Raw genomic sequence first — 26,634 nt, forward strand, 5'->3', positions numbered from 1 at the left:
ATTAATTAATTAATAATATCAATTAATCAATAATATCAATTCTGCTGGGTGTGCTCATGGAATACAACTTGTGGGTTCCGCATTTGAGCTGAGTGCACTGTGGAAACATTTTGGAGTATCCTTTCCCGAACTGGAGCCCTTGGTGCCCATTGAACTAAGGAGGCTGTACTAAAGCTAACTCAGGATGCCTGAAGAGCAAAAGGCTTACAATTTTTTTTTTTGTAAAAATACATAGACCCCCATTTCTAAATGAACTAAAATGTGCCCTCAGTGGATGCCCCAGAGACACACAAATGCATTCGTATTTCGTAGACCTGCTAGTTCCAGAAGTCCCTTGTGATTTCTTGAAGGAACTGTACTTTCCATGTACAAATCATAACTGAATCCTAAACTGGAAAATGAAAATGAGGCTACAATCCTAAGTGTGTTATACTTGAAAGCTAACTTCCACAAGATTGTCAGTGTTTGTAAAAAACAGCAACAAAGGTTCTTACATCCCTTTGTCGCCTCAACCTGGTCCTCGGACCCTTGTCGGCATAAAAGAGTCCACTAGAAGAGTATCCTTGCAGAGTACTTTCTGCTTTTATTCTTAAAAGTCTTTCTGCAAAAGCGACTGACCAACTGTACACACATCAACACTACCAGCTTTCACTTACCAACCAACCAACCCCAACTAACATTTCTCACTCTATATATACAACCCGGTGCAGGCCGCTGACTCATGCTGACCCTGCTTTTTTAAGCATTAAAGAAACAGTGGCCATTTTGGCCATGACAAAGATCAAGAGGAATCACATTGGAGAACATATGCTTACAGTATTAAAATATAGCTTTTAAACCCCTTAACCCTGCCTCCAAATTGCTTTGGTGGTGGATTTGGGCTGGGTGGCTCCCAGGGTGGCACAGGGTGATTCTGCCCAATTCTGGGACCACAGTGTTAGGATTTTTATCTCACCAGCTGCTCAGCAAGTAGCACTATGGTTGTTTATATCATGTGAGTGTCTGAGAGCGTGAGAAAGGAAGTCTCAGTATTGTTGGGTACTGCAAGAGAAGTTACTTTCACTTCTGTGTGAGATGTTGTTTCTGTACTGCTGCTGAGAGAGAACAGACATGCTGGTGGATTCTCTGTATATAGACTGTGAAATAAAGTAGTTTTAGAACTACCATTGTCTCTTTCTTCTGCAATGAGATGCCAGAAGACGAGTGTGCTCCTCTCCGGAGGGAGGAGTCGCTTATCACCGGTCTCTCTGGACTGAGGAAGATTTATAGCCAGACTGTGACCACCGGAGAGACGCCTTGGTGTCTTGGGAAGGTGGTGGCCAATATTTTGTCAGACTTAAGGAAATGCAACTATCTACTAGACTTTAAGAGTATCAGAAAATCAAAATATGATAGAGGGAAAGAATTTGCAGACAGAATATTTGATTTGGAATACAGAGAAGGAAGGTCTGGGGAAGTCGGAGAAATAAGTTAATGTAAAGAATACAAGGAGACAAAAATTGTTTTTTAATATGTTTATTTTCTTTGTTGTATTTTGCTGTTTTGTGTTTGTGTGTTGTAGTATCTATTTTTCTGTTTTTTTGTTGTGAGGTTGTTTGTTTACTGTTGTTTTATGCTTTTTTGTAAAACTTAATAAAATATTATTCAAAAAAAAGGGAAGGTGGTGGCCTTCCCGGGCATTTTTCCAACAATGATAGCAGAGGATGGTTGCATTCCATTGGATCTCTGCTGTTGCTTTGAGATGAAGTACAACGTGTCCTTGGTTCAGGGGAGTCTTGGCCCAGCTATGAAGAGCTGCATTCCTGCCAGACATGGAAGGAGGCTTTTGGCTGCTTGCCACTTGGAACTGTGAGTAACCAGTTTGATTTACTGAGGCTGATAAACCTCAAGAAGCAGGTCTTAGTTGCCCAAAGCCTGCTTGAAGATTTATGGCTTGCTACCTAGAAGGAGCTGAAGAGCTGTTAATTGGAGCCAAGATGGATTCCAAACAGGGAGTTGGGTTGTTGTCTTGCCCACAGATGGCAATTTTGCGAGCTGGGTCCTAAAAATGGAGGCCGTGCTTGTGAGTCAGAGAATATATGATGTTATTCAGAACGCCATTCCTGCAGCACCCGGGAGGCTCTGGAATGATTGCAACACGCAAGCTAAAGCTGCAATAATTTTCTGTGTATCAGAATTGATCCACATTCAGGATCAGGCCCACGCACGTGATATGTGGGGAACATTATGTTTATTCATAGTCTTATTAAACATTAAAAGCTTTCGTAAACTTTGTTTAATTTAATATGATTGGTGCATATAATAATGATTACAGTGTATGACTGTAGTGCGTGCCTTGGCAGTTGCAAAGTCACATAAGATGCCAGAAAACCTGTTTGTCTTTTACAACAATATTCATAAGCAGGAAGAAGAGGGACAGGTGCTGTTGTCTCTGAGGAAGGCAAAAAGCCTTTAGAGAGAGTTGAACCCAATCAGGCATCGTAGGAAGAAACAAGGTGAAAGAGAAGGCAAAAGAAGGATGGAGATACGGGCAGTTTTGATTGCTCTGCTGGTGGCTCTTCTGATTCTGCACTTCCTGAAACAGCTCTGGTCAACTAGGCACTATCCTCCTGGACCTCTCCAGCTTCCTCTCATTGGAGGTATATGGCGGACTGGGTTGAAGCTTTGTGAAGATACTTTCATTATGGTACGTATTTCTTACTATAACATTGTCTAATGTGAACAAGTGTTTCGTTTATTTTCCCCAACCATTTTGATATTTAAGCTTAAACAGCAGCATCAATTTCAGATAGGTTAAAATGGTAAATGCAATGGCCACAATCAAAAACAAAAGTGTTCATTCGAACTAGAAACTACTTCAAAGAACAACTCAAAGACTAGAAAATTATAAATTGTTCTAAACAGTGCTATTTTTCCGGGGGCGGGGGGGGGGGGGATTGTGCTGGAACTCACCATGAATGCCTCCCTTGCTCTCTTATAATGGCAGGGGTGCACACCTGAGCAGTGCCAGGACTGAGTTCTGGCAAGTTTTGACTGAAAAAAAACCCTACTTCTAAATGCATCTCTGTAGTTAATACTATTCTCTAGTAGGCTTGCTATATTTTAAAGAGCAAAACAGAGGAAGCATTTGCCGACTTCTACTTTCTTGCACTGCTCTAAGTTTGGGGTGTTATGCAATAATATAAATTCTGTACCGCAGAAAATATTAGGCATTCATCTCATAAAAACGTATGTTTACATGTTGTTACTACAGCAGGTTGTTAGTATGCATACCAATCAATAAGCTACTTGATTTTATTAGCCCTATTCTTGGCTGTTTAAATCACTGATCATTTATTTATTTTAATTGCCTTGGTTTAAACCCATCCCAGTTTCGGGATAAGTATTTTCGGGTTGCGCGCTGCGGTGACCTGGAAGTAACAGAGCGCATTACTTTCAGGTTTCACTGCCTGCACATGCTCAGACAGTCAAAATGACGTCACGTGCATGAGCTGAAGTGGCGAATTGTGACCTGTGCACACGCAGATGCGTGGACACGGGTTGCGTTTGCTTCTGGATATGAACGAGGCTCCGGAACAGATCCTGTTCGCATCCAGAGGTACCACCGTACCTGATCCCACTGTGAATGGTTCACTTTAAGGGCCATTATTTTCTGCGATTGTTGCTGTCATATTTTCATGGAGGAGCCAAAGGATGTTCACAAATTTATCTGGGCAGCTAATTTTCAGATGTTTTATCTGGGCAGCTAATTTTCAGATGTTCTGGGCAGCTAATTTTCAGATGTTCACAAATTTATCTGGGCAGCTAATTTTAGGGACACGGGTGGCGCTGTGGGTTAAAGCCTCAGCGCCTAGGGCTTGCCGATCGAAAGGTCGGCGGTTCGAATCCCCGCAGCGGGGTGCGCTCCCGTTGCTTGGTCCCAGCGCCTGCCAACCTAGCAGTTCGAAAGCACTCTCGGGTGCAAGTAGATAAATAGGGACCGCTTACTAGCGGGAAGGTAAACAGCGTTTCCGTGTGCGGCTCTGGCTCGCCAGAGCAGCGATGTCACGCTGGCCACGTGACCCGGAAGTGTCTTCGGACAGCGCTGGCCCCGGGCCTCTTTGAGTGAGATGGGCGCACAACCCTAGAGTCTGTCAAGACTGGCCCGTACGGGCAGGGGTACCTTTACCTTTACCTTAATTTTCAGAAGGACAGTCCACAGGGCATTATGATTTACACTGGCCTTAGTCAGGTCAATAAACACCATATACTGGGGTTGGTTTTACTCTCTGCATTTTTCTTGAAGCTGTTGAGTGATGAAAATCATCTCCACCATCCTCCTAGAAGGTCACAAACCATTATGGGATTCAGGAAGGGTAGCCTAGGATATTGTTAGAAGATGGTTTGCTAAGATCCCTACAATAATTTTGCTGGCCGCAGCTAATAAACAAATGCCTCTATAGTTTCCACAATGCGTTCTATCACCTTCTTTTAAAGAGACTGGTAATTCTAGCATCCCTAAAGTCTGCTGTGATCTCCTCTCTCCCCCAGATTTTTTCAATGAGCTTGTGAAATTGTTGTATAAGTTCAGTTCCGCCCACTTTGAAGACTTTGGTAGGTATCACATCAGGTTCGCTGGCTTTGTTGTTTTTCATTTGGTTAATAGCTGTACACAACTCTCCCATGAGCTTGCAGTATGAGTGGCAAGAAGAAACAGCTAACAAGAAGAGTCCTTACCATGTAATTTATTCAGGATTTACAGAGAGGGACAAAGGAATGCAGTCGCTATCCATCACTGTCATTGCTCTGAGTAATCCCCCTTTCCTTCTCTCTTGTCAGCAGCAGCTTCACCCCCCTTACAGTGGCTACATAAAGCCCTTTGTGGGTTTGCTTTCTGCTCTTCCACTCTATCAGCTGTCCTAGTTCTGGGGGAAGGCGAGGTCTGGAATGCTTCTAATGACAAGGCGTCAGCGAGCTTTGTGGTTTTTAATTTTGTTAATAGCTGTTCACAGCTCTCCCAGATTGGGAGATACTCCAAGTTCATCTCTAATTTGCTTTTGCGGAATGTGTGAGAGGAGGCATTTGTAATTGTCTTGGAATCAGGTACCTAACTCTTTATGAAACCCTCGATGGAGCAATGTTAAATGTGTCTTGGTGGCACTGCAATAATGACAGCATCTTCATAAAGTTTTCTTTTAGTGTGTAACACGCCGTAAATTTTAAATCTCTGATCCATAATTGTTCCCAGGCATCCATTTGTATGGTATGCCCAAAATCTTTTGCCCATTTAATCATAACTTCTTTCACTTCATCTTTTACTTCCCAATCAAGTCTATACATTTTAGATAACACTTTGCTTCTGCTTTGTATTAATTCTTTTTCCAGCCTCAAAATTTCTGTTGCAAACCCATTTTTCTTTTTTTCTTTTTCAGATGATCTTTATTAAATTTTTAGTTACATACTGTACATACACATACATTATATCTCACATTTGTTCTTGCTCTCCTGAGCTGACTTCCCTCCTTCTTTCTTCTGGCTTTTGTATGTCCTCTTTGACTTTTCACATTGTCTTTGTCCATTTTCAATAAGATTGTTCTTCTTCATTTTTTCCATTAAATGCCCATAAACAAATAAATCTTTCTATATATACAAGTTCTTGTTGTCTGTCTATATTCATTTACAAATATTGTTCAATAATAGTCTTAATATACATTTTTAATTCATTTTGATATTATTATCCAGTAAATTTCTTGTATTTTCTCATTATGAGATATTATTTTAACTCTACTGGTTTCCGTATTTCACATCATCTTCTCTATATATAACATAAATTTTCCCCATTCTTTTTGATATGTTTCATCCCCCTGATGTTGAATTTTTACTGTTAATTTGGCTATTTCTGCATACTCCATAACCTTGTACTGCCATTCTTCTATTGTAGGCAATTTTTGCTGTTTCCATACCTGAGCCAGCAGTAACCTCGCTGCCGTTGTTGTGTATAAGAACAGTTTCTGGTCATTCTTGTCAGTGTCTTCTCCCACCATTCCCAACAGGAATGACTCTGGTTTTTTCAAAAACGTATACCTAAAAATCTTTAATTCGTTATATATATTTTCCCAATACGTTTTCACTATGTCACAAGTCCACCACATGTGGAAGAAACTGCCTTCTTTCACCCCACACTTCCAACAATTTTTATTTCCTGTTTTATACATCTTTGACAATTTAATTGGCGTGAGGTACCATCTGTACATCATTTTTAACAGATTTTCTTTTAACAATGTACATGCTATACATTTTAGGCCGGTATTCCATAATTTTATCCACTTTTCATACTCAGTGTTGTGGCCTACATCTATTGCCCACTTAATCATGACGCTTTTGATTTCTTCATCTTTTGTGTGCCATTCTAATAAATACTCATATACCTTAGACAGTGCTTTTTTGTTATTTTGTAGTACTACAGTTTCTAATTTTGATTTTGTTTGTTCAAACCCTCTTGTTTTCTTATCCTTTGAGAAGATATCACCCATTTGATGGCACCCCGTCCAACTTTGCAGTTTATCTTTCAATTCCTCATATGGTTTAATCTTAATTACATTATTCTCTTCCAATAACATGTCTCTATAGGTCAACCATTTTCCTTTCATATTTAGACTTTTCAGTGAAAAGGCCTCTTGGGGTGACAGCCACCATGGCATCTTTCTTTCGAACCACTCTTTATATCTTTTCCAGACTTCAAATAGTGGTCTTTTTATGATGTGATTTAAAAAGTCCCAATGTACTCTGACCTTGTCATACCAAAGGTATGCGTGCCACCCATATCTGTTTCCAAAACCTTCCAGATCTAATATATCCGTATTTTCCAAACTATGCCACTCTTTTAACCATATTATAGATGCAGCTTCGTAATATATTTTGAGGTCCGGTAGTGAAAAGCCTTCTCTTTCTTTTTTGTCCATTAAAAGTTTGAATTTTATTCTAGGCTTTCCCCCTTGCCATACAAACCTGGAGACCAGTTTTTGCCACTCATTGAATTGGCCTTGTCCTGTTATAATTGGAATGGTTTGAAATAAAAAGAGCATTTTTGGTAGGACATTCATCTTAATAGCTTCCACAGAAGGATAGCTTCAGTCTGTCCCACATTTCCAATTTCATTTTTACTTCTTTCCATATTGTTTTATAATTATCATTGAATAGGTTTGTATTTTTCGGGGAGAGCCAAACACCCAAATATTTTATTTTCTTTACTGTTTTTATTTCTGTTTTGCTTTGTAGTTGGTCTAGTTGTTCCTCATTCATGTTCTTTACCATCATTTTTGATTTACGTGTTACATGTGTTTCTTGTACGCAAGTTATGTCTGGTTTTTTTAATAACTCATATTCAATTTTATTTCTTTTGGCTTTATTGTTCATGCCATTAACATTCAGTGATATAATTGTAATTGCCATTTTGATTTATTTATTTAAATACAATTTTGTTTTATTGTTTACATTTAAATATCTCCCTCTTCTCCCGCTTGTTCTTGTTTATCCTCTTCACTTTCCTGTTCCCCTCCCTCCATCTTCCCCAACTCCTTATATCTTCTCCCAGATTTCTGCATTTCTTGTAATGTCTTAATTTTGAATTTCTTGTCTTTATAATAAAATGACACACCCTCTGGATACTCCCATCGAAACCTTATTTTGTTAGCTGTTAAGTTTTTTGTCAATTCTTTGTAGACATTTCTCTTGTGTAAAAAACGATTGGGAATACCCTTGAACACCACATTTGTTTTCCCATCTATGATCAATTGTTTTTCTCAACTCTTCTTCAGAATAGTATTCTTCACTTCTGCTGAATTAAAAATTGCTAAACAGTCTCCAGGGTATTTTTTTTGTCTTGCCTGGGCTGAGGTGACTTTATTCTAAAAACATTAGTCACCATGTAATCTAAATCCTCTTCCCTCATTTCTAATAGTTTAGCAATTTCTTTAATGAGTCTTTAATGAGGTTGTTTATTTTTGGTCCTAATTCCAGACAGGTTTATCGCTCATTAGCTCAGGGTTTGATTAGCTCTGAGCTTGAGGTGTCGCACAGCTGAGAAGACAATGCATCCAGTGCTGATCTTCTCCCTTCCTCTGTCACTTTGCACAGTGCTGGAGCATTCGGGAAACCGCTTTTTGCACCGCTTGGATCAGCTGCTTAGACAGTGCTTAAGAGCCCCTCTTAAGCCTTTTAAGAGGTTTGCGTCCCTTGCTTGCCCCTTATTCCCTTTTATGAGTTTGGGTTTGCTCCAGTGTGCAAACGTGCCCCCCGATGCTAAGTGTGATAAACCATTGTATAAGTTCAATTCCGCCCACTTTGAAGACTTTGGCAGGTATTACATCAGGTCCTCTGGCTTTGTTGTTTTTAATTTGGTTAATGGCTGTTCACAGCTCCCCCAGATTTGGAGTTACTGCAAGCTCATCTCTAATTTGTTTTTGTGGAATTTGTGAGAGGATCTCAGCATGTACAGGGGAGAGGCAGTTAAGGAGATGTTGGTAATGTTCTTTCCAGTGCAGTGCAATACCTTCTTTATCTTTTAGAAGTGTGGTACTGTCTTTGAGCTCAGGGGGCATATGCCATGATTTAGTGGCTTTAAAGGAACTCTGTGCATCATGAGCGTTGGCTAAGTGCTGGATCTCTTGAGCTTTTTTTATCCACCAGGTGTGCTTTAGTTATCTGGTTCTTAGCGTTGGCATAGGTTTTTTTTTTCTTAGTAGCACAGTTTCTATCTCTTTGCCACAGTTTCTAACTCTATGAAAGGCCTTCCTTTTCTTGCGAATAATGTGTTCAGTCTCAGTGTCATTCTCATCAAACCAGTCCTTGGTTTGGTATCCAACAGTTTGTTCATAGGCTGCAATAATTGATGTTTTTAGCTTGGTCCAGTGTTCCTTGATGTTATTAGGGAACTCTGAAAGCAGATGGTCCTTAAGAGTTGTTTGGAAGCAATCCCACTTAATAGGATCTTGAAGGGTTTGAGTATTCATTTTGCACCCTGGTTTCCTTCCTTGAAGCCTGTGTTGAGGTATAAACTTGATAGCCATAGTGGAATGTATTAATCAGTGCTCTGTCAAGCAGTTGTCGGCACTCGCCATAGCTCTGGTAAGGAGCACATTACAGCAATCTTCAGCTTGAACAATTACATAATCTAAGAGATGCCATTGGTTCGACTAAGGGTGCTTCCGTGATGTTTTAAATTTATTTTGTTGTCGAAAGAGTGTGTTGGTAATAACAAGGTTGTGCACTGCACCTATAGTCAAAAAGATTCTGTTCTGGTTGCTGTTACCAATTCCTTCTTTCCCAATAGTCCCAGGCCACAGATCGAAATCTCACTCTACTCTTGCATTAAAATTCCCCAGGAGGATAATTTTATCCTCCTTAGCATCTCTGATAGGATGCTATCCAGCTGAGAGTAAAAAAAATTCTTTAATGTCGTCATTGGCATCCAGTGTTGCCGCATAAGTGCTTAGATTGGTTTTTTGTGAATTTTATTCAAAGGGTTGAAAGTCACTCATTAATGCCGGTAAGGAATTCTGAAAAGAGCTTCACAATATTGTTTTTGATAGCAAAGCCTACTCCATGTATTTGACATTCTTGTTGAGGTAAAACTTTCCAGAAGAATGTGTAGCCTCCTTTTTCTTCCTTCAGTTGTCCCTCACCTGCTCTTCGAGTTTCTTGAAGCGCTGCAATATCAATGTTAAAACATCACAACTCTCTTACAAGAAAAGGAAAGGAAAGGGGGAAGGGGGAAGGGGAAAGGAAAGCTGAGGGGAGGGGGGAAATCTGCAGAGAGGAGATGCACACTTGGCCAGAAACTGCAGAGGTGAGGAAGGCTGATGTTCATGTTGAAATAATCATCTGCTTACTTTGAACCTAATATCTCTCTCCTTCCTTATGACCCAAACGGTAGATGGCAAAGCAATATGGAAACATTTATACCTTATGGGGAGGACCACTAGCTGTGGTAGTACTGTCTGGATATGAAGCAGTGAAAGAAGGACTCATTGACCGCTCTGAAGAATTCTCTGAGAGATTAGAGACGGCTTTCCTTAATGATATGATAAAAGGAAGGGGTAAGTAGTCAAGAACGAGAAGTCCTACTGCTATTTCCCCAGGTAAAACATTTAAAGAGGGTATCTGGAAAAAGAGAACAAAGGATCTCTCTTAATGTTGCAATTAACAGAAAATGGGTTGTATCCAATGTTAGCTCTACTCACAATAGACCCATTACAGTTAATGGACACAGCTAACTTAGGTCTTAGGTTTGACCAAACTGCAGGAGGCAGTGGAAGACAGAAGTGCCTGGCGTGCTCTGGCCCATGGGGTCACTAAGAGTTGGACACGACTAAACGACTAAACAACAACAACTTAGGTCTGTTAATTTCAATGGGTCCACTCTGAGTACAACTTAGCAGGCTCAAGTGAGCTCTAATAGTAACAAGTGGTATTGTTTTTGTTTAGTCATTTAGTCGTGTCTGACTCTTCATGACCCCATGGACTAGAGCACTGTACTTAACAGCTGGAAGGAGCTGTCGACGGACAGTAAAAGAAGCATCCTTTTGCTTTGTTCTTCCCACCACCTTGCTGTTTTCTTCTCACTGCCTGAATGCAAACTTGTCCTGCAATCTGCTGAACCCCAAACTGACAAATGCCTAAAAGTCTCACATTGGAGTGAAAATTCAACTGCCTGCTCCAAACAGAGAGCAAATTGTACTTAATTGTAAACCAGCACCAATGAAGAAGAAGAAGAAGGAGAAGAGTTTTGGATTTGATATCCCGCCTTTCACTCCCTTTAAGGAGTCTCAAAGCAGCTAACATTCTCCTTTCCCTTCCTCCCCCACAACAAACACTCTGTGAGGTGAGTGGGGCTGAGAGACTTCAAAGAAATGTGACTGGCCCAAGGTCACCCAGCAGCTGCATGTGGAGGAGCGGAGACGCGAACCTGGTTCCCCAGATTACGAGACTACCGCTCTTAACCATTACACCACACTGGCTCTTATGACCTTGAGCCTTAGACATAAAAACAGGTCCATTGAACCTGAGCCTGATTTCAATTAGCTGTTGCTGAATGTGCAAATGTTGCTGATGGGAACTTCCATTTGTGCTGTGCTTTGTAGGCAAAGGTTCAGGATTTGTTGAGATGCTATTCCAGGCTGTATCAACAGACGTATAGTATCTAGATCAAAGGAAATAATAATACCTCTCTATTCTGATGATCAGATCCCACCTGGAATACTGTGTCCAGTTCTGGGCGCCACTATTTAAGAAGGATGTTGAGAAGCTGGAATGTGTGCAGAGGAGGGCAACTAGGATGATCAACGGTCTTGATATCAAGCCTTATGCGGATTGGTTGAAGGAGCTGGGTATGTTTAGCCTGGAAAAGAAGAGACTAAGAAGAGATATCTAAAGGTCTGTCACTTGGAAGATGGAGCAAGCTCGTTTTCTCCTGCTTTGGAATGTAGAACTTGAACCAATGGCTTCAAGTTACAAGAACGGAGATTCTGACTAAACATATGGAAAAACTTTCTGACAGTAAGAGCTGTTTGACTGTGGAACAGTCTGCCTCAGGAGGTTGTGGACTCTCCTTTCTTGGAGGTTTTTAAGCAGAGGTTGGTTGGCCACCTCTCTTGGATGCTTTAGCTGAGATTCCTGCATTGCAGGTGGTTGGACTAGATGACCCTTGGGTCCCTTCAAACTCTAAGATTATATTATTCTATGATTCTATGTTCAATCAGAAGAATTGGCACTACTACAGGTGCCACATAATAAGTGTTCCGTATTTGTAAGAACTTGGAAGTTTAGTGCATCAGGGCCCACAGTTTGGAACTCCCTGCCTGTTGAGATTAGGTAGGCCCTTTATTCTTTTTGGTGTATAAAAAACATCCTGCTTAGACATGCCTACCCAGATGCTTAGAAAGTTGAGGCAAATTTAATCTGTTTTAGTATTTCAGCTTTTGCATATTTTAAAGTAGGGTTGGAATTTTTTCTGGATTTGATTGCCTAATCTTTTTGTGAACCGCTTAGAAGCTTTTTACTATAAAGCAGTGTATGAAATAAATAAATACATACATACGCAAAAGCTATAAAGGGCTAAGTGCAAAGTAAGACATTTGTTGTTGTTTAGTCGCTTAGTCGTGTCTGACTCTTCGTGACCCCATGGACCAGAGCGCAGTTTGGTCAGACTCATGTTTGTAGCTTCAAGAACACTGTCCAACCATCTCGTCCTCTGTCGTCCCCTTCTCCTTGTGCCCTCCATCGTTCCCAACATCAGGGTCTTTTCCAGGGAGTCTTCTCTTCTCATGAGGTGGCCAAAGTATTAGAGCCTCAGCTTCATGATCTGTCCTTCAGGTGAGCACTCAGGGCTAATTTCCTTAAGAATGGATGCATTTGATCTTCTTGCAGTCCATGGGACTCTCAAGAGTCTCCTCCAGCGCCATAATTCAAAAGCATCATAATTTGTAGAATTGCCCAAAGATGACCCAGAAGCTGTTTGCGGACAAACGCCGGCTCCCTCAGCCAGTAAAGCAAGATGAGCGCACAACCCCAGAGTCATCCACGATTGGACCTAATGGTCAGGGGTACCTTTACCTTTACTGTAAATTGCCGGAACTTCTGGAACCATCTGATTTGTCTTCTGTTGTTTTACAAACTGAGACAGCCAAGACATTTGGGTGAATCACTTGTGAGTGTCTGAGTGCTCAAATAGGTTCTCTCAGGCACTGTATTCATTTCATTTTCATTCCATAAATTGTATATAAAGCTTGGCTGTAGAAAAGAAACTCAGAGTTGTTGTACAAAGCATGCAGTGCCGGCCTATATTGTAGAGATAAGCAAAGATGTCACCTTTGCTTCAGAGAGACAGAGTAGCTCTTGAGCGATAAACATAGATTCTTCTGGTTTAGCGGTTTAATTTTTAACATCAGTTTATGTAAGTAATAATTTCTCACTGATTTCCCATAGGTATTATATTATCAAATGGTCACACCTGGAGGCAACAGAGACGCTTTGGTGTGGTTACTATGCGGAAGCTGGGACTGGGGAAGAAAGGCATGGAGCAGCAAATAGCAGAGGAGGCCCATCAGCTCGTGGAGGTGTTTGCACGTTCAAAGGGTATGTGATGCTAAGTGATGGTGCTGAGCTGGCATATATCCCAGTCTGAAGAAATCTTTGTGTACTACTGCTGTACATTTTGGAAATGAATGTTGATAGTTTTGTTTAAATCTAACATAAATATGTTCACAGTATTAACAGGAGCAGCTGAACTAGCATTAGTATAATTTTATTTTGCAGGACAACCACTTGACCCCACCTTTCACATCACTAATTCAGTCTCCAATGTGATATGCGCTGTGGCTTTTGGGCACCGATTTGCTGTTGAAGATGAACAGTTTCAGAAACTGATAGAAGCCATTAATTATTTACTAAAATTTCTGTTTTCCCCCACTCATATTGTGAGTAGTCATTTTCATTTCTACTGATCCAGACAGGTCTCCCAGAGACTATAAGTCCCCCTATCAGCATTCTGGAATCCATTAATAATAATAATAATAATAATTTATTATTTGTACCTCACCCATCTGGCTGGGTTTCTCCAGCCACTCTGGGCAGCTTCCAACAAAGATGAAAAATACACTAAAATGTCACATATTAAAAACTTCCCTGAACAGGGCTGCCTTCAGATGTCTTCTGAATGTCAGGTAGTTGTTTATTGCTTTGACATCTGATGGGAGGGCGTTCCATAGGGCGGGCGCCACTACCAAGAAGGCCCTCTGCCTGGTTCCCTGTAACTTGGCCTCTCGCAGTGAGGGAACTGCCAGAAGGCCCTTGGAGCTGGACCTCAGTGTCTGGGCAGAACGATGGGGGTGGAGACGCTCCTTCAGATATACTGGACCGAGGCCATTTAGGGCTTTAAAGGTCAGCACCAACACTTTGAATTGTGCTCGGAAACGTACTGGGAGCCAATGTAGGTCTTTCAAGACCGGTGTTATATGGTCTCGGCGGCCGCTCCCAGTCACCAGTCTAGCTGCTGCTAGACTGATATTATGATAGAGGTTAGAGTGTTGGCCTCAGACAACTGAGACCAGAGTTTAAAACTAGTCATAGGCCATTTACTAGCTCGCAGTTTAATCTATTTCTCAAGATTATTGTGCAGATTAAAAGATATGAAGCAACAAAGACCTGGAACTCTTTGGAGGAAAGATGAGATGAAAATGGAACAATGACATACAGGTCATCTAGAGCCCATCTAAATGCAGAAAGAGGATGAGGCCAAAATATCTTGACAGTATGGGCATTCCATAGTTTTGGTACCATTATGGAAAATTGAATGTGTCTACTGTCTGGTACAATGTGTCTACTGTCTGAGAAGGATGTTCTTCTCATTATAGGGGATTAGAATGCTAAAGTAGGGAGTCAAGAGTTAAAAGGAACAACTGGCAAGTTTGGCCTTGGAGTTCAAAACGAAGCAGGGCAAAGGCTAATAGAGTTCTGTCAAGAGAACAAGCTGGTCATCACAAAAACTCTTTTCCAACAACAAAAGAGACGACCCTATCTGAAATGATTTATTGCTCAGATAACAGTCCAGCGCGCTTCGGCTGCAGCAGGCCTCTGCTTTGCAACATGCATTCCAAAGGCATTCCAAAGCTCTGAGCAAAACAGCAGAGTCTAGCAGCGGTCAGAAAATAAGCCTTCTGCCTTCTGTGCTTCGGTGTGCATAAATCAGGCTCTCACGCAGAGTTACTAAAACTAAAAGCACTTTAATACAGCAAAATTATCCACAATCACGGAACATTGTGCAAGCATGTCTGTTCCGGACAAAAGCAAAAGCAGAATAGAACAAAGAACTGAGACTCTCGGAAGTGACGCAGAGTCTCTCCGCCCCACAGTAGGCAGGATGCACACTCTGAGCTGTTTAACCCTGTAAGCTCAGGTTCTCCTCACACTCTACACATGGACATCACCAGATGGGCAGCATCAAAATCAGATTGATTATATTCTCTGCAGCCAAAGATGGAGAAGCTCTATATAGTCAGCCAAAACAAGACCTGGAGCTGACTGTGGCTCAGATCATCAGCTTCTTATAGCAAAATTCAAGCTTAAACTGAAGAAAGTAGGAAAAACCACGGGGCTAGTAAGATACAATCTAAATCAAATCCCTTATGAATACACAGTGGAAGTGAGGAACAGGTTTAAGGATTTAGATTTGGTGGACAGAGTGTCTGAAGAATTATGGATGGAGGCTCGTAACATTATACAGGAGGCAGCAATGAAAAAAATCCCAATGACAAGGAAATGCAAGAAAGCAAAGTGGTTGTCCAATGAGGCCTTACAAATAGTGGGGGAGAGAAGGCAAGCAAGCAAGCTTATGCTCAAAATTCTACAAGGCAGGCTAAAGCAGTTTGTGGACCGAGAACTCCAAGAAGTACAAGCTGGATTTCAAAGGGACCAAAATTTCAAAGAGACCAAATTGCAAACATGCACTGGATTATGGAGAAAGCCAGAGAGTTCCAGAATGGCATCTACTTCTGCTTAATTGACTACGCAAAAGCCTTTGACTGCGTGGACCACAGCAAACTATGGCAAGTTCATAAAGAAATGGGAGTGCCTTATCACCTCATCTATCTCCTGAGAAATCTCTATGTGGGACAAGAAGCTACAGCTAGAACTGGTTATGGAACAACTGATTGGTTCCATATGGCAAGGAGTACGACAAGGCTGTATATTGTTTCCCTGCTTATTTAATTTATATGCAGAATTCATCATGTGAAAGGCTGGGCTGGATGAATCCCAAACCGGAATTAAGATTGCAGGAAGAAATATCAACAACCACAGATATGCAGATGACACAACTTTGATGGCAGAAAGTGAGGAGGAATTAAAGAACCTCTTAATGAGGGTGAAAGAGGAGAGTGCAAAATATGGTCTAAAGCTCAACATCAAAAAAACGAAGTTCATGGCCACTGGGCCCATCACCTCCTGGCAAACAGAAGGTGAAGAAATGGAGGCAGTGACAGATTTTACCTTTTGGGGCTCCATGATCACAGCAGATGGCGACAGCAGTCACGAAATTAAAAGGCACCTGCTTCTTGGGAGAAAAGTGATGATAAACCTAGATAACATCTCAAAAAGCAGTGACATCACCTTGCCAACAAAGATCCGTATAGAAAAAGCCATGGTTTTCCCAGTAGTGATGTATGGAAGTGAGAGCTGGACAACAAAGAAGGCTGATTGCCAGAGAATTGATGCTTTTGAATTGTGGTGCTGGAGGAGACTCTTGAGAGTCCCATGGACTGCAAAAAGACCAAACCTATCCATTCCAAAGGAAATCAACCCTGAGTGCTCACTGGAAGGACAGATCCTGAAACTGAGGCCACAATACTTTGGTCACCTCATGAGAAGAGAAGACTCTCTGGAAAAAACTCTGATGTTGGGTAAGACTGAGGGCACAAGGGGATGACAGAGGATGAGATGGTTGGACAGTGTTATAGAAGCTACTAACATGAAACTGACAAAACTGTGGGTGACACTAGAAGACAGGAGTGCCTGGCGTGCTCTGGTCCATGGGGTCACGAAGAGTCGGACATGACTAAACGACTAAACAACAACTGTCTGATCACTGTATCTAATGGCAACGGTACATAGGACTCAGGGGCTCAGATACCTTCACATGGGAGAAATCAGTTCTTATGGTATTCTGGCTGTGGACCAGGTGTGGGGAACGTCTGGCCCCCCAGATGTTGCTCATCTACAATTGGTCATCTTTGGCTATGCTGGCTGGTTCTGATGGGGTTGTGGTTCAGTAACATATAGATGGCCAAGGTTTCCCTCACCTGCTCTAGACTGTTAAGATATTCAAAGGTCAACATGTTAAAGTTTAAATTGATTTACCCCGCCAAGGGTGAAAAGGGAACTAGAAAAAAAATTGGTATCCTGGCTGTTGGCTCTTAAGGTCATAGAATCATAGAATTTTAAGGTTGGGAGGGACCCCAAGGGTTGTCTAGTCCAACCCCCTGTTATGCAGGAATCTCAGATAAAGCATCTATGACAGATGGCCATCCAGCCTCTATCTAAATACCTCCAACGAAGGAGGGTCCGTATCTTCCACCCCCATTCCTGGGGATCAAATTGATTTGAATGGTTATAGTAAAACATGTAGGAAACTATGATATGTAATATGAACCACGGAAGGAGAGGAAGGACAGTCATTAGATGTTTCAAAGTTTGTAACACGTTTAATTTGATATGTAGAAAAATGAACTCCTATCTATATCTACATATCTATACCTATATCTATACATACATATACATACACACATATACATATACATGCATACATACATATGTATGTGTGTGTGTGTGTGTGTGTGTGTATGTATGTATAAACAACAAGCTATGTATTTGGTTCTTAGCGGGGAGTGAAACTTGAGAAATTGAATTTCTCTGCTATCCATATTCTCCATCCCCATTCCTGGTCTGGAATAGTGCAGTTTTAGAATGAAGCCTGAAAGCTGGCAATATATTTCAAATGCTAGTTTTCATTCCACTTTTCAGCCAAGCTTAATTATCATAATCCAGTCATTGTGGAATTCTGAAGATGTTGTTGACACCCACCTTCTTCTCCATGAGAGTCAAGCTAATACACTATCTGTGAGGAATAACCCAGATCATGTTATTTAAGCACTAGCCCACAGGAGTTGATTCATGAACAGTGTGACCAAGCTTCTTCATGGTAATGGCAACGTTTTTGCTATCTTTACTTTAGCTGTATGAAATATTCCCATGGATTATGAGATATCTCCCAGGGCCCCACAAGCAGGCATTTTCCAGCCTGGATACGGTGATTTCATTTGCAAAGGATGAGATAGAGAAGCATAAGGAGACTTCGTCTCTGCATGAGCCACAGGATTTCATTGATTTCTATCTACTTCAGATGGAGAAAGTAAGTACTGAATACCAGGACTATAAAACACGAGGGCTTCATTCATCAAGGCAGAGTTCAGAGTACATGTGGGGCACACTGTATCAAAATATATCACACCATGCACCCCATAGTTAAATGGTAATGCAATCCTGAAATTACTTACCAGTAGCCACAAATGCTGTATGCTGAGAGTCAAATGCTCTGTGTGTTTTTGTACACATTGCTTGGCTAGATAGCAGCTCTGCAAAATTCAGAGAAATGAGAATTTTGAAGGATGGTTGCATTTTCACTACTGGTATTGCTTCGAAAAGTAAACAACTCTGTATGTGGTTTGCAAAAATTCCTTAACAATACACAACATGCTTATAAGAATATCCTTATAAGATTATAAGTGTGTTATGTATGATCTAGAGCTCCTTTTTGGGCCAATCAGAAGAAGATTCAAGAAACAGAGATTGAAATCCTGGGTATCCCGTTGTTGCAGTTCCATCGGGATTGCACCAGCACAAGTATACACACTGAGAGTTCTTCTGATTCACTTATTTCAGGAATATTTGGACATTTTGGCTTTGAGATACTGAGTTGTGTATGTCATTATTATTTTGACATTGTAGATATTATTTAAGATTCCATGTATTAGAAGGTTTTGAAATGTTGTACATTATTGTTAAGGAATTTTTGCAAACCATATACAGTGGTGCCTCGCAAGACGAAATTAATTCGTTCCGCGAGTCTCTTCGTCTAGCGGTTTTTTCGTCTTGTGAAGCAACCCTATTAGCGGCTTAGCGGATTAGTGCTATTAGAGGTTTAGCGGCTATTAGCGGCTATTAAAGGCTTAAGGGATTAGCGGATTAGCTGCTAAAAGGCTATTAGCGGTTTAGCGGCTTAGAAAAAGGGGTTGGGGAGCGGAAAAAAATCTCAAGACTCGCAAGACATTTTCGTCTTGCGAAGCAAGCCCATAGGGAAATTCGTCCTGCGAAGCGCATTGAAAAATGGAAAACCCTTTCGTCTAGCGGGTTTTCCGTCTTGCGAGGCATTCGTCTTGCGGGGCACCACTGTACAGAGTTGTTTAGTTTGTGATTTATCTCTCTGTATTCATTGGGCACGGTGTTGTTTCAAAAAGTACAAATTAAGCAATAATAATTTTAATAACTTTATTATTTATATCCCACCCATCTGGCTGGGTTTCCCCAGCCACTCTGCCTTTAAATGTGACCTGAATCATATCTATCCCACATTCCTAAATGGTACATAGTTGCATTCCGAAGAGAAATAATGCACACTTTTAGAGCCTTGTGACAATAATCTACAACAGAACCTCTCAAACTTTTCCTGTTGATTTTTTAGATATGCATCATTTTACGACAGAGTAATTCAGGCGTTAAACGAACCCCTTTCCAACCCTAGGAGGAACTCAGGGAGCATTCACACGACACAACTACACACTGTAGTTGACACACTAACGTGTTGTGACACACAGTTTGGAAAGCACTGATCTACTCAATGAAAGAGACTAAAATATATTCAAATGCTCACAGGGCAAAAAGTTGGCAAAAGAAGCTAAAGTAAGTGATGGAGAACAGACTATAAGGCATATAAATGACATGTCACCTTTCTTATTTTCATCACCAGAAAAGGAATGATCCAGAGTCTACGTTTAATGAAGACAACCTGGCCCAATGCATTTTTGACTTCTTTGTAGCAGGGACAGAAACAACTGCCATTTCTCTGAAATGGGCGCTTCTCCTCCTGGCAAATCATCCAGATATCCAAGGTGAGAGAGGGAGACATGCGCAATGGGAGCCAAAAGACAAGAGCATACTGAAATAAGCTAAATGTTTTTGACTTACATCTCAGGGAAGATCATTCTTCTTCACAAATGTTTCCTTATACAGATTCTGGAACTTATAATCAAACTCAACAGTGTGGTAGAAGTAAAAAACTAATTTGCCCTGAACACCCCATGCCCATAGAATACTTCCAGTCTATTACTGGGACAATAAGAGATGGAGGGTCTCAATTTATAATTAAATTCATAGGAGAGGGTCAGGGACAAGAATGTGCCCCTGTTGTTAGACTAAAGTGAATTCATCAAAGTTTTTCTGAAGGAGAGAAGAGTGACTTTGCAAATAGAGGGAAGACAATTTGAAGACTGGGATGGTCAAACGAAGGGAGAGAAAGAGATGAATGTTTTTGACAGTGATGTCATGGTGAATCCAGAAATCCAGGCTCCCTTCATGACAACCCCCAAGCCATGCCCCTTCTAAAACTCTGCAACCAAAATGAAATGTTGACCAATGCGCAGATTATGACTTAATGAAGTCATGTTTTTTCTTACTCCCTGCCTTTCCGCTTTGCTTAACATCCAGCTTGGAAGAATTCTGGTAGACCTGCTCAATCCCTTGTGACATTTTGGTTGGCCATGATATCTTTCCAAATATAAGTAGCAGCTGAGATTAGGCAATTTCCCAACTTTCCAGACCTAGGAACTCACCTTTAGCTGAAAAATGTTTTTGGAGGAGCACTCCTTAATTTTTTACCAGATATTTATATGGTGGCAGTGCTGGTGTTGCAACCCACTTTAGGTCAGGAAAAATCCTGGTAGTGCAGCCACCTTGACCCACCAGTGGAAGTAGCAGTTAGAATGTCAAACTAGGATTGAGAAAACCCAGGTTCAAATTCTAATACAGCTATGAAACCCTCTGGGTGGCCTTAGACTAGTCGGTATATTTCAGATTAACCTATTGTCCCAGGTTACTAATGAGGTTTAAAAAGAGTGGAAGAACCATGTATATTGCATTGAAGTCCTTGGAGGAAAATATGGACTATAAATGCAATAAATGATGTAATAATATAAATGAGCTATAAACTGGGATTCATTCATATATCTTCTTAGAATAATTTCATGGTAAATAAATATCCGGGGAAAAAATGTTTTTGTCAAAATAAACAACACATTTCCATCATTTTCTTCAGATAAAATGCACAAGGAAATAGAAGATGTCATAGGTTCTGCTCACTCAATCTGCTACCAAGATAAGAAGAAACTGCCCTACACCAATGCTGTGATTCATGAAATGCAGCGCTTTAAATATGTCTTTGTAAGTGGAATTCCCAGGCAAACGGCAAAGGATGTGAAGATACATGGTTCTCTTATTCCCAAGGTAACAGCTGCATTCTTGTATATCAAGAGCATATAGGGCTGGCTCATAAGTGGCATAAACCTCACTTATGAGCTGCCGAAGCACATATTCTGGCTCGTAATAGGGCCTACAATGTGGTGGCAAGGGCAGAGGTTTTATCCTACTTTGCTGCCTCCATTACATCCTCAGGGAACCATTGAGCAGAGTTATTCTGTGTCATCCAGAGGTTAGTAACTTGTGACTGGCCAGGTGGATCTCCTGAACACATGGTGACTAGCTGTAACCGGATAGCTAAACATTTCAAGGATAAAGTTGTTTGGCTCTGCAGCAATTTAAAGGTAAAGGTAAAGGTACCCCTGCCCGTACGGGCCAGTCTTGACAGACTCTAGGGTTGTGCGCTCATCTCACTCTATAGGCCGGGGGCCAGCACTGTCCGGAGACACTTCCGGGTCACGTGGCCAGCATAACATCGCTGCTCTGGCGAGCCAGAGCTGCACACGGAAACACCGTTTACCTTCCTGCTAGTAAGGGGTCCCTATTTATCTACTTGCACCCGGAGGTGCTTTCGAACTGCTAGGTTGGCAGGCGCTGGGACCGAACGATGGGAGCGCACCCCGCCGCAGGGATTCGAACCGCCAACCTTTCGATCGGCAAGCCCTAGGTGCTGAGGCTTTTACCCACAGCGCCACCTGGGTCCCTTTGCAGCAATTTAGATGCTGCTATTGAGACTGTGCCAGCTGAGGTGTCCTACAAATTGTCAGGCCCAGTATTGTGGAATCAATTCCAATTAATAATCTCAGGGTTGTGGGTTTGAGCCCCATGTTGGGCAAAAAATTCCTGCATTGACCCTTGTTGTCCCTTTCAACTCTACAACTCTACAATTCTGTGATTATTATTCTATTACAGTGGCACCTTGGTTTAAGAACAGCTTAGTTTATGAACAACTTGGATTAAGAATGCTGGGTGGGGTGACTGGATCGATCAGAGGTGTGGTAGTGTGATGGAGTGGTGCCTGTTGCGCTTAAAGAGGCGGTGGTGTTCCACTTCTCAAAAATCCCACTCTAGACCCAATGGAGTGTAAGAACTATAGATGGGCTGCCAACACACCTGTTGAATAGTGGGTAGACATGGCAGACGACACAGCGATTTCTCCAAAACAGCTCTTTATTTTGTAAGCTGGAACAGAACTGAGCAGCAAACAGCTCAGCCGGCCTGCTTTTATAGGAGCCGGCTGTCAACATTGTAGCAACAACAACCCAGGGTTTCCCGCCTAAAATAACTGACGTGGACCTGAGTGAAAACTATCTACAGTATCCCCCTGCTGGCCCAGGGTGATAACTTCAGTACATAACAACACCTTTCTTAGCAAAGGTGTTTGAGATGGTGGTTGGAGAACAGGTATTCCTGCATACTCTTCAAGTGCTCTGAAAATGCTGGGACTGTCACAAAAACCCTTAAGCCATCTGACTCTGTAATGCAGAGTTCTGAATTCCCAGATGAAAGCCTTTCCCACCAACCATCACACTTAAAAAAATCATCAAATCTTTATTCAAATTTTCATTCCTTGCTCCTTCTATCTCCTGGCCAGGGAAAGAGAGAAACAGCAACTTACTTCAGGTTCTCATTTGCATGCTCTTCTGAGCTGTTCAGCAACATTACACACAACAAGGAGAGTCTGCTCTGCATCCAAAACTCTTAGGTCCCTGCCCAGTTTCTTTGCATTGCTGCCTCGTCTTTCATTCCCAGTTTCATTTGAGAACCTGAAGTATCACAGAGCATTCTGGATTAGTTGTAGTTTCCAGGTCACCTTCAAAGGTAGCCCCACACAGAGTGCATTGCAGTAGTCCAAGCGAGAGATAACTAGAGCATGCACCGCTCTGGTGAGGCAGTCCGTGGGCAGGTAGGGTCTCAGCCTGTGTACCAGATGGAGCTGGTAAACAGCTGCCCTGGACACAGAACTGACCTGCACCTCCATGGACAGCTGTGAGTCCAAAATAACTCCCAGGCTGTACAACTGGGAGTCCTCCACACCTGCCCGCCTCCTGTCCCCCCAAAACAGTACTTCTGTCTTGTCTGGATTCAACCTCAATCTGTTAGCTGCCATCCATCCTCCAACCACCTCCAGACACTCACACAGGACCTTCACCGCCTTCACTGATTTGAAAGAGAGGTAGAGCTGGGTGTCATCTGCATATTGATGAACACCCAGCCCAAACCTCCTGATGATCTCTCCCAGCGGCTGCATGTAGATGTTAAAAAGCATGGGGGAGAGGACAGAACCCTGAGGCACCCCACAAGAGAGAGCCCAGGGGTCTGAACACTCATCCACCAACCCCACTTTTTGAACACGGCCCAGGAGAAAGGAGCGGAACCACTGTATAACAGTGCCCCCAGCTCCCAGCCCCTCTAGACAGTCCAGAAGGATGTTATGGTCGATGGTGTCAAAAGCTGCTGAGAGATCCAGCAGAACTAGGAAAAAGCTCTCACCTTTGTCTCTAGCCCGCTGGAGATCATCGACCAGCACAACCAAGGCAGTTTCAGTCCCATGATGAGGCCTGAATCCTGATTGGAAGGGATCCAAATAGTCCGCTTCTTCCAGGCATGCCTGGAAGTGCTTGTAAAATGAAACCATTACGCATTTTACATCCTGCTCAAGTAAACAACTTACTTGATTGATCTTTCTTGTTTCCATGAATGTTTTATTGCCTTTCGTGTGCAACCAGCCCTTCAAATGTGTTTCCAAGGAGGCAGCACTGATTGATCACTCTGCTGGTTTTAAGACAGGCACACGTGGAAGTGTTGCTGGACCAAGAGATTTATGAGGATACCCCATATCATACACCTGCACAATCACAACAACAATAATTGTTCAAAGTTATCATGTTTCCAAAATTCTCATAAATGCATGACATCACATAGTCTCCACACACACAAACACATAGTTGTATTTATTGATTTGAGGTTTTCTTTTCCTGCCAGGCTTCCCTAAATGCAATACATAAATTCAAATATTTATATGCTTAAAATACTGCAATTTTGTGTTTCCTCTAATAACATTGGTACTTGACCAGGAGGAAATACACAAATAGTGATACTGAGTTCAGAAGAAGTTTCAGAACTGAATCAGCCTTGGTCGCCCTGACGGATGGCCGTTATTGGCCAGAGGTCTCAGTCTGGATGTTGGGCTTTCCTTTTAAAAGAAGGGTGGGGAGAAGGAGGCCATTTTGTGTTTCTGGCTATACAGGTAGGTTTTAATAGGGAGAAAAGCTGAGGATGAATCTGGCCACTGGTAAATGACTTCCCTCCCCTGGCATATTGAGGGACAGTTCAGAAATGTGTTGATCTTAGCATATTCAATGACAATGGTTTCTTCTTTACAGACGACTGGTATCTTTCCTGACCTGCGCTCTGTTCTCCTTGATCCCACACGATGGGAGACACCTGCAGAGTTTAACCCAAATCATTTCTTGGACAAGGATGGACAATATGTGGCTCGAGAAGAATACTTGCCATTTGGTGCAGGTAAATGCAGAAGACCAAGCTATGTTTTGATGTGTAGACATGCATATTGGGCTACTCACAGGAAATGACATCATAATCAGCACATGAAAGAGAAAGTAGATAGCACTCTTGCAGGAGCAGTGGCCCTGCAACTCACCAGAACTGGAATGAGAAAGGAAGTGGCAACTTTGGGGACGCTCTGGGTTGGTGATGGTGACTCTGCAGATGCACATACACTTTCAGGGTCTTCACCACCACCAACCTGAAGCATCTCAGACTTTGCCACCACCACCCTGCCCTATCCCTCCTTTGAGCTCTAAAGGAGACAGGAGTCCTGATTATTTCCTTGACCCAACTCCTTCCAACTCTATGATTCTATGAATCTACGACTAGTAGTTGGGCTTGGTTTTACAAAATATTATGTGGAGTATTTCCAAGTTATAAAATAATGATATCTGGAGAAAGTGCAATTTTTCTAGAAAAGGAGGTGCCGGAACTCACTGTGAACCTCCCTCGTTCTCTTAGAATGGCCCACCTGAGAGATGCTGGAACTGAGATCCAGTGAGTTCCAGCTGAACCCCCCCCCCGACTGGAAAGTAAGTTATTATTCACCTGCTGCCTTTCACTTGTCCCATCCTCAGGGTCTCGCATATGTTTGGGAATGCAGCTGGCAAAGATCGAAATCTTCATCTTCCTGACCAGCCTGCTGAGGGCATTCAGCTTCCAGCTGCCAGAAGGAGTGAAAGAACTTAATCAAGACCCTGTACCAAAAGTTACAATGAACCCTCATCCTTATAAAATCTGTGCTATTCCCCACTGCAGGACATAATAAAACAGGGACTGGAACATTTCTCTCTCCTTCCTTTCCACTGAATATGATGTTCTGCCCTGACGTGCTCATTTTATCTGAAATTAACATAAGAACATAAGAGTCTTCTGGATCAAATTTAGGGTAGTTGTATACCAGGCAAAGGGCCCTTCTTGGTAGTGGTGCCTGCCCTGTGGAACGCCCTCCCATCAGATGTCAAATAAATAAAAAACTGACTTTTAGAAGACATCTGAAGGCAGCCGTGTTTAGGGATGTTTTTAATGTTTGATGTTTTATTGTGTTTTTATTGTGTTGGGAGCCACCCAGATGGGTATGTATGTATGATGATGATGATAATAATAAAATAATAATAATAATTTATTATTTATACCCCGCCCATCTGGCTGAGCATCCCCAGCCACTCTGGGCGGCCTCCAATCAAGTGTTAAAAACAACACAGCATTAAATATTAACAGATAAAATTATGATCTTAGCTGGTATGCTTGTTATTGCATTAGGATGGAAAGAAAAGGATAAATGGACAATGGAAAAATGGAATGACTATGTTTTTGACTATATACAATCTGACATATTTGAACAGGTAATGACAGAAGATACATGGGAAAACAAATGTCAAAAGATTTCGAATAAATGGACAAGTTATAGGAATTGGATAGCACGGGAGGAAGCCAACCCAAGCATCCAAATTAGAATGAATAATCTGTGCACATGGTTAAAGATCTGAAGAGAGAAGAAGTGTTGGGGGGAGGAGTTAAAGGGGAGGGAGGAAGGGGGGGAAATACGATAAATGAGTAGGGACAAAAGTATATACTGTTATGTATAACTAATAGGAGGAGGATTTTGATGCATGTTATTGTTAGAGTTTCGACTGAATGATTTTTTTTTGTAAGTTATTCGACATCCCTGGATGAAAGTGTGATTATAATGGAAAATTTAAAAAATTAAAAATTAAAAAAGAAAGAAATCAGACTGGTCTGGCACGACTTATTTCTGAGAAACCCATGCCTGTTCTTAGTAATCACAGCATCCTTTTCTAAGTCCTCACAGACTGCCTGTATAATTATCTTGTTATGTACTGAAGTTCTCACCCTGGGCCAGCAGGGGGATACTGTAGATAGTTATACAAATGAAGGATCGAAAGTGACGTTCAGTGATTGGATAGTTTTAGAAAGTTGTTACCGTAATGTTGTTCTGGAACTCTATATAAGCAGGCTGACTGAACCCTTAAGTTCAGTTCT

The 26,634-nt window shown here is 41.8% G+C and overlaps 1 protein-coding gene across 1 annotated transcript; it reads left to right on the forward strand.

Annotated features, from left to right (window-relative positions):
• The first annotated feature begins 1,140 nt into the window (after positions 1-1,140).
• LOC310678485 (cytochrome P450 2J2-like) lies at positions 1,141-25,411 on the forward strand. The gene is made up of 10 exons (XM_083442489.1): positions 1,141-1,312; positions 1,661-2,686; positions 9,914-10,076; positions 12,964-13,113; positions 13,294-13,454; positions 17,765-17,941; positions 19,556-19,697; positions 20,900-21,087; positions 24,447-24,588; positions 25,209-25,411. Exons 2-10 carry the CDS (start codon positions 2,519-2,521, stop codon positions 25,394-25,396), a joined length of 1,479 nt encoding a protein of 492 aa, XP_083298615.1. The 5' UTR covers positions 1,141-1,312; positions 1,661-2,518; the 3' UTR covers positions 25,397-25,411.
• Positions 25,412-26,634: the final 1,223 nt, after the last annotated feature.

This window comes from Podarcis tiliguerta (assembly GCF_965153285.1).
Source record: "Podarcis tiliguerta genome assembly, chromosome: 5".
NCBI lineage: Eukaryota > Metazoa > Chordata > Lepidosauria > Squamata > Lacertidae > Podarcis > Podarcis tiliguerta.

Excerpts from the sequence above, each read along its gene's own strand:
- LOC310678485 (XM_083442489.1), top strand. The coding sequence starts at position 2,519 with ATGGAGATACGGGCAGTTTTGATTGCTCTGCTGGTGGCTCTTCTGATT. Across the intron at positions 13,114-13,293 it reads GGTGTTTGCACGTTCAAAGG|GACAACCACTTGACCCCACC; the intron begins GTATGTGATGCT and ends TTTATTTTGCAG. Across the intron at positions 19,698-20,899 it reads AAATCATCCAGATATCCAAG|ATAAAATGCACAAGGAAATA; the intron begins GTGAGAGAGGGA and ends CATTTTCTTCAG.